We start from the raw sequence: 15,348 nt of genomic DNA, 5'->3' as shown, positions 1-15,348 counted from the left end.
ATGGAGAGAGAGAACGCGAGAGGGTGTGTTAGAACTTAGATGCGTGTGGAAAAAGTAGACGTGCTGTTGAGACTGGAGCGAGTCATATTCAAAATAATGCAAAAAATAAATCCGCAGATAAAACCAATTATCCTCATTCATTGCAACCGCAGCATGCCTGCTTGCCGACGTTCAAACGAAAAAGTTATCAAAGCATCTTTTGCGTTTGAATGTAGCACGATTTTTTTTAAACAGCTGGACAAATTATTATAAGCTAATTGATTATAGCCTGTACACCAGCAATTGTTGAACATTTACCTGTACAAGTACATTGACAGTAGCCCAGCCTAACAAGCATGTTGCATGTTGTAGGACTACTGTAGAAATTTCATTTAAATTGCAACCGCATGCCTGCTTGCCGACGTTCAAACGACAACGAAAAAGATATCAAAGCAACAAGAGGATTGAGTCTGAATGACACGACTCATATTGCTCTGATCATAACCGTCTATAAAAAAAGGGTTTTTTCTTTTCTTTTTGAGCACGTCCGAATCCCAGGACATAACGCACTGGACCTTATAATAGGCTCGAGATATAATTCCAAAGGGGGCAGATAGGGGCCTACTGCACTTAAAACTTAAAAAGATGGAACGAAGCTTTCAGAAATTTGAAATTGCGATCAGTGACTGGCATCGGGTGAACGAAGCTTTTCGAAGTTGAACAGGCTATTAAAAACTATTTGCGCGCCTCAATGTCACAGGAGATACTGGGCTCTCCCTTCTATTAATTGAAAAAGACGTTATGCTACCTGCAAACTGGCCTATGATTTCATTGCTGAGTTTGCGGCAAAGCAAGATATGGCGAGTTAGTGTCATTTATTTGTCCAATGTTAGCCTACAGACCAGTTTCCATAGTGCACATCTTATCAACAGTTTGAATGTCGTGTGTGTTTCTGCTCATTGACAAATACCGTTCAGCACAATGATTCATGCCCAATTAATTTCCCCTGTTAAAGTGTTCGCCTTTGTTACACTATTTGGTTTCGTGATGTAGCCTATGATACCATATGGCCAAATATGTGACTCAGCTAATGTTATAGGCTATTCAATTTCCCCTAATGTTATAGGCTATTCAATTTCCCCTCTTAAAGACAAGCTGGTGTAGCTTATTAGACTAGGCTACTATTAAAATGCACCGACGGTAGCCTTGGCTATGTGTAAAGTAAGCTATCGCATGATTTCATGCACGTAAGTTCATGCATCTGTCAAGTTCGCACAGGGTCTCGCACCCCCTTGCGACGGCCCTGCAGCTCCTCCTAAGACAGCGAGGAAAAAGTTAAAATACGCGATAAACCCGGGAAAAGTTGACAGGTTTGTTTCGGTCCCGGTGATTATTTGTGAAATTGTGCAAACGACAGCCTTTCAAGGCATTTCAAGGAAGGAGGCGTAGCATGCAAGCTCCCAAATTGACCCAGCAGCCTACAGAAGGCATCAATAGCCTAAATTGTTGGGACTGGGGAGGGTCATGTGTTTTTTCTCAATCACTTTGGAGGGACGTAGAAAAATGTCTTGCTGGCGAGGGAGGGTCTTTTTGACTAACGCTCCCAAAACTCCTCTGGTAGCCCCTGAACAGTCCCTAATTGATTATAGCCTGTAGGCCTACACCAGCAATTGTTGAACATTTACCTGTACAGGACATTAGCCCAGCCTAACAAGCAGATGTTGCAAAAGACATCAAAAGACGCAATTAATCAGAAATAAATAATGTAATCTGCATCGCTTTATTTAACAAACTGCAAGCAACAAGAGGGTTGAGTTCGCTGTGAGGCCCAACCCAAGAGCAGAGCCTATCTGTTAAGGCACTCGATAGGCTATAATGAGCTGTGTGCGCCTGGAAAGACAATAGAAGATGCTTTCTGAATAGCACAGCGAAGACGGCTCTGGTCATCCCATACCCTCCCCCCACTTCCTGTAGCCTACCATTATGACTTGTTGTCGTTTTGGGACATTAAGCTTTTTCACGTTAAGCCCCCCTCCCCCACCCCCTTCTTTCACAAGCAGTGGGGGAGCGCGGGGCACAAAGTAACACTTTTTGGTAGACAGAGGAGGGTTCTCCGCGCTTCTGTCGTTTGGCGACAATCCGGTGCAATCAGGCCAGGACAGATATTTTAGAGAGAAGGAGAGACGCCGGTGCAGCTCAGATGTCTTCTTAATTTTCTTTATTCTTTAGTAAAAGGTGCAGAACATTATTAAACTTTGACTAACGTTTCGATGTGTCGATGTTTTTGACTAACGAACATCGAAACGTTAGTCAAAGTTTAATAATGTTCTGCACCTTTTACTAAAGAATAAAGAAAATTAAGAAGACATTTGAGCTGCACCGTCTCTCCTTCTCTCTAACACTTTTTGGCTTTGACTAAATATTTCTAAAATCATTTGAGTTTCACTAGTCACATGTTTTAACAAGGAACACTTGTTATTGAACTAATAACAGACGTGTGTCGAAAACTGACTTTATTTTCCATACTGTAATGATCTGAGCCTAGCTGTTGATGACTGTGCTCCTATGATGCTGTTCGGTTGATGTGTTATGTTGAATGTTAATGCTAACCATGCAAGTTACCAATGTTGTGCGTCCTGACTGTCGTGTTTATGTTTATAGTTGATTACAGTGTTCATAACCGGGTCTAACTAGTGTGTGTTGTAGATACAGCCTCACATAGATGTTTAGTGCTGGAGCATAAGGGCCAGGTCTGGCCCGGCATTATGCGTTCGTGTGTTTTGGTGCGTAACCAATAAAGACCTTTCTAAGACAACTTTGCAAGATTGTTACAATACGGAGAAATAACATATGCAGAGTCTAACCAAGGTCAATCTTGCCAAAAAAGCCCTCAAACCTGAAAACACATGAGGCAAAAGTGCAAAACATCACAAAACTAACTAAACTAACACGTGCATATTTTTGTATTGCATGCAATAAACCGACTGTTACGCGCTGTTACAACTGCAATTGCAATCATTGTAGCCTACAGTTGTAACAGCGCGTAACAGCCGTTTTACTCCCCGTATGCGCTCATTATAAAGAACGTTTAACGTGTCCCAAAAACAGCTATCAACACCTTGCAAAAATGATAACAATAGGCCTTTATATGGCTCTGCTCCTGCCTAGAATCGAACTCAGAGCTGCCTGAAAGTTGCAGACCTGTTCTGGAAATACGCGCATTAACCCACTCGACCGTCAGACAACGCTATCTGCTTCGAGTAGGCCTATTGGGTAGGACTGTAGCCTACACTGGTTGCTGTGGCACAGTCTTGAGTGACCGAATTCGTTTTCCTTTTGTCATATGAATGCTGTCATTTTGTTATCATTACTGTTAAGGAGATGCTGTAGGCAATGGCTATATTTAACCTTGTTAGTGTAGTAAAACAAATCAGAACTATTCACAAGGTTTCTGGGCAGCATATTTATGTTCTGTTAGCAAGCGAACTTCTCATGACCACCGACAAAGTAGCCTACTGCCAGCTGACGATGCTCTCATTTTAAAACATTACTGAGAGACAGGCACTGTACAATCAAGACATCTTGCCACTGAATCCATTTAACATTATGTACAAAGCTTATAGGCTACAGTGGACTAGTATGTTGCAGAGGCTGCTAAAAACACAGAGAAACGCACTGAAAACTCAGCCAATCACAGCCCTTGCCGTCGAATGCTCCATCCGGTTCGACCACAGAACGCCACAGCGGACTATGCTGCCCCCAAGCGGCTGCAGTTGTACTTACATTTCACCCAGCTGCGTGAATCACCTTGATGGTGAATGAAGTGTCAATTCTTAACTGGGACCCACTGTACTGTCCCCCTGGACACAGATGCATAAGGACTCATTCAGGCTCATTCAGTAATCCATCCTTGCTCACATGCCAAAAATGTTTTTTAGACTTCTGGCCCCAAGTGCTTGGTAAACCAATGTATTAGTTGTTATTTACCCCAACCCTGTCACCTTTTAATCTTAGAGGGTACTTATTGATTTATTATTTACAGATATATTTGAAACATTCATATTCAAAGTGAAGCACTAAGGGTGGTTTACTGAAGTTGAATTGACAAATAACAAAATACAACAGCATTTGTATTTGTTGTAAACAAGTACATCTGTTTAATGACTTGTTTTTCAAGAGATTTGCAGAACAAATCCGCAAATGTGCATTAAATGAGCAATCTTCAACTACAAAATAAAACCAAAATATTAATAATTAAAAATAAAATGTCCCAAAAAATAGATACTTATTCCTACTTCGTTCCTGGCTTTCAGGTATCTGCAACTCTGCAGTGGACGAACCTGCAATGATTAAATAAATACATAAATAAATAAAACAAAAACTATGTTAAATGTGTCATGTCATATTAACAGGCTATGTAACCATTTGCCATCAAGAAAACCTCACCTTCTGTGTCATCAGCCATGGAGGCAGACACTTGAGGTAGAGTTAGGTAGTGGTAGAGATGTGCTCCAAAGTACTTCAACAGTGTCTCTGAAAAAAAAAAAAATATTGCATAAGTGCATATTTGATCGAGCAGAATGAGTTTATTTTGTTATCATTACTTACACTCATCAACAAGCAATTCCACATGTAACAATTCATATTCTATTGGCAAATGAGGCATAATCAAAAGTAGCCTATACTTAATTGCAGTATGGTGAACGCTTAACATGGTGATCTACTGCAGCCTAAATATTAGGGTAGCACCGCTACATCACTTGCCACTATCTTAATCAAATGTAAGTCTATTTTCATCACAGAAGTCTCCCCACCCAACATGGTATATTTTCTCAAACACTACCATCTCTCTCCAAAGATCTTAGAGCAGAGCGCATGTACTGTTCCATCTTTGCCTATGAAGCTGGAACGTTACCGATGCCCAGAGTCGCGCTAGTCAGTGGGTTGGGGTTGGGACTGGGAGCCTGGGCTTAGCCTGCTGTTGCTATCAGACTTACCACTATGTCACATATTATAGAACAGTAATAAACTATCAACACTTTCAGGTGCGAAATCAGAAACAATCCCTCTGTAGTAAATTTGCCTTCAGCTACAGTACGTTTTCATGTAGCTCTTGTAGTGCTAATGTCCACTTCAGTCAGCTAGCTAACTTTAATTTACAACATAAGCCCACCTATGGCTAGGGTACAAGCTTGATTGAACATCCAAAACAATCCCAATATCCTTGACATCTGAAATACACCTAGATAAATATATATTAATGGGAGACATTTCTCTGTTGACGGTGGGGATTTAGCTCTGGTGATGGCTTATATTAGATCATGACAAGCACAAAACATACTGTAAATAATAATGCAAACATACCTGTATCTTGCTCGTTTTTCTCCTCCTCTGTCATTTTCTTCTTTCTGTTTTCGGCACCAGAGGGATACGTCCTTTTTTGTGACTTTTCTTAACATTACCGTCTCTTTCGATTTTTGAACTTGATGCAGTGTCTGCACGAATTGTCTATGCACCCGAGGTGTCTAGTTTATGCGCGTGACTCAAAGGCTGGCAGACACAGTAGAGGTAGGCAGGCATATTGATCATGAAATCAGAATTTTCTTGTTTTGAATTATTAATTGTTTCATTTATTCATTCATTGATGTCACTTGTTTACGTTATTTATTATGTAAAAAAAAGAGAAAGAAACTCGATTGGGGGCCCCTGTGATTATTTGTGAAATTGTGCAAACAGCCTTTTCAAGTCATTTGAGAAGGAAGGAGTGGTAGCATGCAAGCTCCGAAATTGACGCTCGTCTGAGAAATGAAGTTTTGGATAATGTTCAGCTTCGGCAGCTTTACAATGACTGAGGAAGCCTATAGACGAGTCCATAGTAACCAGTTCATGTGTTGAATTTGTTATTACCCAGTGTGCTTTGTTGAATGGTCTCAATGTTTTATTGTTTTATTTAATGTGGATACTTACTAGAGGATTAACTTATTTCAAGTAGGCTAATGCAGTTGCAGGAAGTGTGCCATGGGCGGACTGGCCATCTGGCATACCGGACATTTTCCCGGTGGGCCGACGCACCTTTTGGGCCGATAGAATAGGCTATATATATATAATTTAATCATTTTGGCCAACGATCGGCCCAAAGGAAGGACAATCAGCGGCCCATTGGTTACATTTCAATATTGACACTGGACTGATCCAATAACAGCTCACGTCAGGCCCCAGCCCTCCCATTTTGGCTGAGGTTGATATTAGAACGGTAGCCTTAGTCAGTGGGGTTTTTTATAGCGCATAAGAGTGTGGGCGGAAGACATCGACAATTGGCCGGGGAGTGTCATGTCTTTTTTGAAAATTCTGTTACAGGGTCGTTGAAAATTTTCTTGCAGGCAGGGGAGGGTCATGCAACTTTTGATTGAAGCACTCAAAATCCCTCCGGTGGCCCCTTTTATAAATAACGAACAGTCCCTAAATAGTGACCCTGCAAGATCCTTAGTCATTGCAAAATCATTGTCTGTGACTAGTCTGTGACTTAAAAACTTGTCTTTAGATGTGAGAGGGTCTGAGACTGTAAGGTTATGAAATTACATTGGCAGAATCATTTCTGATTCCATTAGTCTAATTTTCTCTTTATTAAATAATTAAAAAAATAAATGGAGTAGCCTACAAGACGCATGCCACGTCAAAATCCGTCATAGGCCTCATGTCCTCATCTTCAAATTTCTTACCCAAGGACACCCAAAATATCAAAATACAAGGATAGTGTAAGAATGGTTTATTGTACATCAGCAATCAGTCACATCATCACAGGTCATGTGATTTGTCATGATGGATTACCTCATGCTTAAATAGAACTTAATCCTGCAATGTAACATCAGTCATGTCATTGTCTCCTTTTGTGTGCAACTAGAAAGTAAGTTACCATTTATATCATTATATGCATTCTTTTGAAGATGATATAACATCACTTAAAACGTGTTTCAAAATTGTTTCACAGGCTTCCTTCACACCACTACTGCCACAATTGGATATGGGAAAATATTCACTGAATCAAACGTCTACATTTGATTTAAAAATCTTCAGCTTTGACATCCACCCCTCGGCTGAATACCCTATTTTTGTTATAGGCCTTTTGGTTTACTTGTTTTCTGTTTTCTCAAATGTGACGATCTTGGTGCTGATAGTTACTCAGAGGAGTCTCCACAGACCGATGTTTTACATCCTCTTCAGCCTGCCACTGAATGACCTCATTGGAATTACTGCAATGTTTCCCCGTGTGCTTGTGGACATTATAACCAAGAACAACACTGTATATTACCCACTCTGTGTCTTTCAGGCTTTTTTAATCCATATGTTTGGTGGTGGCACCCTGTTCATATTGGCAGCAATGGCATTTGACCGATATATTGCTATATGCAAGCCACTGAGATATCATTCAATAATGACACCGCTAACTGTTGTAGGGATATTGTCATTGGCATGGGGTCTTGACTTTGCCATAATCTTTGTTCTTTTTCTCCTTCAGACTAGAGTGCAAAGGTGTACAAATTTTATCATGACTGTATATTGTAGTAATGTCTCATTGCTTAACCTGTCCTGTGGAGAAGACGTCACAATCAATAATATTTATGGATTAATTATAACTATATTTATGCATGTTGTCACTATAACAATACAGCTGTTCTCATATATCCAAATCATTTTGACATGCATCTTTAACAGACAATCAGATGCCAAAACTAAAGCTGTTAATACTTGCTTAGCCCAGATAATTGTGTTTCTAATTTTTGAAATAGTTAGCTTGTTTACATTAATTGCATATCGACTTCCAAACATATCTACGAATGCAAGGAATGCCTGTGGAATGATGATTTTTCTGATTCTACCTATTGTCAACCCTGTTATCTATGGAATGAAAACGAAGGACATTAGAATAACATTTTTTCAATTAGTGAGAAAAAAAGCTACCATCAACATAAACGTAAAGGCAATCTAAGTGATGTCACACAATTTTTAGGCTAAAACATTTTTTGTCACATACAGCAAACATCTCCTCACTATCCGCTAGCTGCCTGTCCCCTGTTGTTATATGTGTTTGTTATATGTATATGTGTGTAGGTTACAGCGGCAAAATGTAATTTTAGTTGGCAATTTTCCTATGATAATGGGTTTACTAATTGAGAATGTTAATTGGTAATGTTTGATAAGCTGCCTAAGAAAGGGCTTAGGTGCGCAGGTGAACGCAGACTAAATATGCGATTTGATTTAATTTCATGATTTTTTCATACTTGATCGTACAGACAAGTGCGTGGTCTCGTTGGAAAGCCCCACTTCTGCTCTGTCACGCAATAGAGGGTGAATATCTTGCTGCGATGAACGGTTCCGGAGCAATGTAACAGAGAAGAAAGGTTTTTTGATGCATTGCGTCATCAGGGATTTCCCATTGTGACATTTCTGTTAGTGATCCTAAAAATGGAACGTCCCCTATAAGTTGTTCTTAAGTCTGAAGGGGATGTTGTAGTGTGACCAAAGTAGGTCCAAATGAGAACGTTCTATTCATGTCCTCTGAGTAACGTTGCTGTACAACCAACAAAAGACTTGATTGAAACGTTCCATATACATCAGAAAATGGTTGTTTCATAACGTCCTGGTGTGACCACGAAATTACCCAAAAAGAACGTCCTCTTAGTGTCATGTTGAGAACTTTAGATCGAGGTGTGTTAATTACCCAGGGAGGACGTTCTAATAACGTTCCCAATGTTCTATAAAGGTTGGGGACGTTCAGCACTTTTAGAGGACTTTTAGGGAACGTTGTGCAACGTCCCCAGAACGTCCTCTTCTACCTGGGTTTCTAACAGCATTTTTTCATCATTCAGACTTTTTTAAACATTAAATAAAATGAATTGAAAATATTTCTGGCATCTTTCTTGTGTCTTTATACTGTAGATCTAATCATTTATAGCCTAGTGTAAAATGTGCAATCTCAAGTTCCGACCTAAATAAATAAAGGTCGTATAAGCCGGGGGTGGGCATAGCTTTGATGAGTCGTTGAAACATTGGCTCATTGTCGTTTTCGATGATTTGCCGACATCCCGGCGATGTCTTGCCAATGAGCAAACGATGAGTCTTTGAAACATTGGCTCATTGTCGTTTTCGATGATTTGCCGACATCCTGGCAATGTCTTGCCAATGAGCAACCGCTTCCTATGCGATGTCTTCTAGACTGTAACGGCATTCATCGGCCCGACATCGGTAAAATTTATGTGTGCCGCCTGGGCAGGGGACACTTACTATATAATTAATGCCACCTACAGGTGAATGCATAGAACATAACAATCCTATAGGTTGTGTACCCTGTAGCCTCGTTTTAGCCGCCAATGGCCACCATGTGAATAAGGCGAATTGAGAGTGTTCTTGATTGAGATTGAGTTTTCCTGATGAACAAAAATATATTTTAGTACCATCCCTGACCATTGCTGATTAGCCATTGCTGTTCTTTTCTACTGCAGCAATATTGTAGAAAGGCTTTAACTTACACTCTTATTTAATTACTTCAGGCCAAAAGTGTTTAAAGGGGAGATTTTTTCTTGTTAATATGCAATTCAACACAAGTAAAATCTATAAAATCAAGTTTGCAAGACTTCCAATTTCCTCATCATCATCAACGAATCAGAACATTCTAGATATTGTTCATATTTCCATTTGTTGCCTCATCCGCATTTAACTGTCGTTAAAAGTTAGGCCTATGCAAAATAGGCTACAAGGCTGTCTGTGCGTCACAAACACGACTGACCCCCTTACTAAACAGTTTGCGATGATGACAATATTATTATTATTTTATGTTAACACACTCAGTCAAAAACTGAGCGTCGCAAATTGTGAAAAACATTGTTGTACATGTCATAACAGACGGGATAATAAATTGCATAGGCTACGGTTTATATTGCTTCGCTGTACATAATGTTAGTTGCATTGATTAAAAACTGTAACAATAATAGTAGCCTACATCGGGTGGCATAGCAGGCTATCAGTTTAAGTCATAGGTGACACCCAAAATGAATGACCTCCCCTGACAAGAGTTCGCGATAGTAAGAAATTGTCTACATTGATGCACGGAAAGAACACAGCCTACGCTTCTTTTCCAAATTCGCACATAGAGCTCACAATATCATAGCCTGGCTAGCGCCACCACTTCTCAATGAGACGTGGTCTGGGAACCAAACGTTAATTTTCTCGTATTTGAAAAAAATGCCCAGATCCGTTTATTGGGTGCCACGGATGTCTATCAAATGCGTCTGTGCATAGCTCATCATTGTCTTGCTTTCCCCCTTGTTCTGTGATTGGTTCCCTATCTCAGGCAAAAATTTGCTCCATGGTCTCCAGGCTGCCTTAGCAGCGTGAATCAAATCGGAAATGGGAACACCCAGGCTAACAATATCATATCCAAAAAAGTTAAACGGATTGGCCAACCTCATCAGCTGTCTCGATACATTAATTCATCGGACCTAATATTTGTAGTTGCCTTAAAAAAGGAAAAGAAAAGGTGATAGTCCCCCCCCCTCCTATTTTTTTTTCTCATCGGATCTGCATCGATCTCATGACATTTCTAAAATCAAATTGACGGAAATCTGTCGTATGACGGAAAACTTTAATCCTTGGGCTATACTAATAATTTCCAAGATAGGCTACAGCTGTAAACACTTTGCCCCTTCCTGTTTGGTGCTGGAGAAAGCTCACTATTGTTTTTTGTTTTTTTTAATTCAGTAATTTCCTGTGTATTAGCTGCATTGTGTATAAGCCACAGGACAGTGTTTTATGCAAGTTAAAAGAAACAAAACCATATTAATACCATATTAACTGCCCCTGTGTATTAACCTCATAGCTGAAGAAATTTTGCAAATCAATGTATAAGCCGCGGCTAATAGTTAGGAAATTATGGTACAGTATATATAAATTGCCGACGCCACTATTTGAATGAGACAAGACTAAAAGTCTTGCAATAATATGGAACAGGTTTGATATGTAGTAACATAAAGACTGTAAAAAAGACTGACTTGGACTTAAAACCTGCTAGGATTGCCACCTTAAGCCCTCCTTACACTGACAGACTTTGGAAAGATTTGGAAAAAAATTTTGAAAGACTACAGTCTCAGACCCTCTCACATCTAAAGATTTGTCGTAATGGCAAAACTAGAAAAGGACTGACTCCGAGAGTCAAGAGCGAGCAGACAGATCCGGTGAGCGGGCCAATGCGAACGTTGTTTCTGTGCTCTCAATCATAATTGTTACAGTTGTGTAACAGTTTTATTCACCACAAGATTTTCACCCCTCAGTTTCTGTATTTACACTTGCGATTCCTGAATCTGTGCTCGTTTTCATTATTTATGCACTCGCATAATAAGGCAGCTAAATGACACCATAAAAACACACCTCCATTCACAGGGGCACCGTGACTATCAGTCAATAGACAATCGATAGTCATCTCCAAAAGGCAGATATTCTCCTTCAGAATCAGAATAGGTGAATAACAGATCAAGATTTCATCACATGTGAACGTTTTATTCACCATTTGGTGTATTTCTGCTTCAATTTGCGCAAAAACTATGAACAGAATCGGTTCTGCGTCAATACAAATGAATGCACTTATTTTCTTTTTTTTTCATGTGTGATTCACTACTTCCTCTACACGTTGGCCGACATTTTTGGGCTTGAATCGAAGCTCTGGATGTCAATTTTGTGACTTTGGCGCTTAGATGGTGAAGGTTATCTCTCTTACCCAGCCAGCTGAAAGTGATTAACGTTAGCCCTATGGTTATAAGGCTGTGGTTGCCCACAGACAGCTAAAGCCCTCCTTACACACAGACTTTGGAAAGATTTGCAAAGATTTGGAAAAGATTTTTGAAAGACTACAGTCTCAGACCCTCTCACATCTAAAGACAAGTAGTAGAGTTTTAAGTCACAGACTATAATTTTGCAATGACTAGGGATCTTGCAGGGTCACTATTTATGTAACGGGAGGGGAACACTAACTGCTGAACAATCTGTGAGGGTGGGTTAATCATCAGGTGTGCATGTGTGTCTGTGCGAGCCTCTGTTCACAGGTGTGTCAGGTACGTCCAATATGACTGATGAGCCAGCAGTACGATGTGATTGGCAGACCCACAGAATAAAAGCCAGCAAGCAGCACTCTCAGGGCACACCGTCGCCGTACCGGCGAACCTGTGGATATAAACTCCGACACCACCACGATTGGAGCCACTTCGATTGAAGCCAGACAGCAAGAGGCCTACGATAAATCAACGCGCTCTATTCAGCTTGATAAGGAAAGTGGGAACTCTTTCTAGCTACCTATGAATGTGTGGGCACTGACGTGTATTTGTTTAGAACTGATTTCCCTTCCCTTATCTCGCAGCTCAGGTCAACGCCTCCGGACTCCCCTGTGGACATTGAATTACACTGGATATTGTCCAAAGACGTGAACTGTGGGTGCGACTGCAGGCCGCTGCTTTCCTTCGCCGTCAGCGTCTTCTAACTATAGGCTACTAGAAGCGCGGTGCGGGCTGGGTCGTGAGTGAAGAAATTGACTGTTTCACGGAATTATGACAATTGAATGTGACTTAATTTTCCCCTGTGTTACTCCACTTGGTTTGATGGGATAGTTATTGTGGCTGCTCACCTATTTGCTGTTAATATTCACACTGGAGGAGAAATAGTTTTGAAGGCTGCCACTGAATGTATTAATGTAGTTATAGAATTGCATCTCTCAATGTGTGCTTATTTTTGCAGTGCTTACACTTGTACTTTCTTATTCATACAGGTTTGCCTTGCTGTGTAAATTTCACGTGTGACTGTGTGCTGTGCGAAAGATGACTACTTAAGGAAATTCTTGTGGTAGCCTATAACTGTTTATTCGCTGGGCAGCCAGGGGGCGCCAGATCCGTAACTTCCACCTAGCCATTGGACAGGAGAAAATTACAGCTACAATTTATTGTGTGTTTTACCTGTGTAGTAGTGCATGTTAGTGTATATTTTTAAACTGGTGTCTAAAATAAATGTTGTACTTTTTATAAGATTTCTGTTTATGCGTATTAGTTGTGTGCCGCAAGGGTAAAAGTCCTGCGTGCTGTAAACAGCACGGTTACATTTTTGGCGTAGTCGGGCAGGACCCTTGACATACACAAGCAATATGAGTCGTGGCGAGCAGCCCCAGGTAGTTAATGCACTAATGCCATGGTTCATGGGAGAGCCATGGGTTCCAAAATTTGGGGGTGGAGAGGAACCCTCTAAATTCCAAGAATGGAGAACCCAAATTGAGGCTTTTATTCGGGCTCAGGGGTTGAATGTGGCACAGCGTGTTGATTTTGTGCTAAGTGCATTAGAGGGGATTGCCAAAAGAGAAGTACTGCTACTAGCTGAAGGAGAGCGAGACACCGATGAGAAAATCCTAGAGGCTCTAGCGTTGTTGTATGTTGGTCAACAGCCTGTTGCCCAACTGCGCATTCAGTTTTTTAATTGTAAGCAGGAACCAGGGGAGGGAGTAGGGCCATTCACCCTTCGGCTGCGTGAGCTGCATCAGAGATGGCGCGCCAGAGAACCTCTGACTGCTGGAACAGATGACGAATTGCCACTCAGTGTGTTATGGGATTGAGACCCGGACCTATAAAGCAGGAATTGTCCAGACAGCTCCGTCGAGCCCCAACATCCACTTTTACTGATGCTTGTAGGGAAGCAAAGGCACTAGAACGAGAACTGGCTCCCGAAGAAGAGGTGCAGGTTTGCCCAACTTTTGCGACTCCCCCGTCCAGGCCAACAGCGACACCAACTGGAGTAAAGGACCAAGGGACGACTGCTACAGACTGGCAGCAAATGAGAGACTCATTGCGAACCGAATTCCAACTGGAATTAAAAGAGCAGCTAACACTCTCGGGCAAATCCCTGGTAGAAGAAAGAGTCCAGCTTCAACCACGGGGTCACCAGCAACAGAGGCACACTTGGCATCCTCACTCAGACCTCGCCCCCCGCTGCCAACGTCTGGGATCGGCCCCCCCTGACCAACAGCGCTACCAGTGGGATGCCCAAGGCCGAGCCATCTGCCGTGATTGTGGTGAAGGGGGACACATACAGCGTTTTTGCTCAAGGAGACGTACAGCTCAATCGGGTTTTCGATACCCCCGGTCACAGCAGGGCCAGTGAACAGGGAGGGGCCTCTAGCCGTGTCCCTACAAAGGCCCTCCATGGTGGGTGGGTAAGGGCCCAGAGGTTGAGGTGTTGGTCCAGGGGCGATGAATCCCATGCATAGACATTGGTTCTCAAGTTACACTCTTCAGCCAAGCCTTGTTCCAGCGCTATTTTAGTGAAGACTGTATGCAAGACCCCAGTCAAATGTCCTGGTTAGCTTTGTGAGCTGCTAATGGCCTTCAAATTCCTTATGTGGGGTATGCAGTACTGAACTTTAACATAGGGGGTGTAGAGGTGCGTGAGAAAGGGGTGGTCATTGTGCGAGATGATTGCATAGAATATGGACTTCTAGGTATGAATGTTGTGGCGGACTGTTGGGCGGGCATATTTCAGGGTAGGAACCCTGGTATCACCGCTTTCTCCAGTGACAGCCCCCTGTGGTGTTACCCCCTGGAACTGAGATGATTGTTTGGGCCCACGTCCCACAGGCCACCAACCAGCACAACTGCCCTGTCTTAGTTGAAGATCTGGACGACCAATGGCGGGAGTGGTGCATTGCCAGATCACTGAGCTGGGTGCAAGGTGGGAAGGTTCCCCTCCGTGTCTGCAATCCAATCTCTTTCCCCCTAGAGTTGCAACAACGGCGCCCCCTAGCTTCTGTGACCCAAATGGACCCCAAAAACATAAGAGGACGCTCTAGACTCTTGCTACGAAACACCGAACCCCAGGTAGTTGAGGTTGATGTTATGGACGCAGAACAGAAACAAGCAGATCACCCGGCCCTGGTGTTGCGTGGAGAGGACCTGAACAGTGACCAGCAAGCTCAACTGGCAGCTCTCCTGCGGAAGTGGTTCCACGTGTTTGCGGCTCACAAAGACGACTTTGGGAAGACTGCAGTTGTATACCAAATCCCGACAGGCACCGCACCACCGATACGAGAAAGGTACCGACCAGTTCCTCCCAACCTGTACACAGACTTGAGGGCACTACTGCAAGGTATGCTGGAGAGTGGCGTTGTAAAAGAGAGTTCAAGTCCATGGGTTGCCCCAGTTGTCCTGGCAAAGAAAAAAGACGGGTCGTGGAGGTTCTGCGTGGATTATCGCAAGCTTAACGCGGTAACCCACAAAGACTCCTTCCCACTGCCCCGTATAGAAGAATCCCTTCACATTTTTTCCCATACCCCCCAAAATCTCCACTTCC

At 42.2% G+C, this 15,348-nt stretch overlaps 1 protein-coding gene across 1 annotated transcript; it reads left to right on the top strand.

The window, feature by feature from the left end:
• Window positions 1–7,000: 7,000 nt before the first annotated feature.
• LOC121684602 (olfactory receptor 52B2-like) lies at window positions 7,001–14,613 on the top strand. The gene is made up of 4 exons (XM_042064661.1): window positions 7,001–7,951; window positions 12,072–12,080; window positions 13,913–14,207; window positions 14,414–14,613. The coding sequence occupies exons 1-4, from the start codon at window positions 7,001–7,003 to the stop codon at window positions 14,611–14,613; spliced, it is 1,455 nt and encodes a 484-aa protein (XP_041920595.1).
• The last annotated feature ends 735 nt before the right edge of the window (window positions 14,614–15,348 follow it).

The sequence above is a fragment of the Alosa sapidissima genome, chromosome 15 (genome assembly GCF_018492685.1).
Source record: "Alosa sapidissima isolate fAloSap1 chromosome 15, fAloSap1.pri, whole genome shotgun sequence".
Taxonomy (NCBI): Eukaryota; Metazoa; Chordata; class Actinopteri; order Clupeiformes; family Clupeidae; genus Alosa; species Alosa sapidissima.
The sequence above is the reverse complement of the archived record's forward strand: the minus strand, read 5'-3'. Positions and strand labels throughout refer to the sequence as shown.

What these genes read in the sequence shown, in the direction of transcription:
- LOC121684602 (XM_042064661.1), top strand. Translation starts at nt 7,001, where the DNA reads ATGGGAAAATATTCACTGAATCAAACGTCTACATTTGATTTAAAAATC. An exon ending in CCCTACAAAGGCCCTCCATG is followed by an intron (nt 14,208 to 14,413) that starts GTGGGTGGGTAA and finishes TGGGGTATGCAG; the next exon opens with TACTGAACTTTAACATAGGG.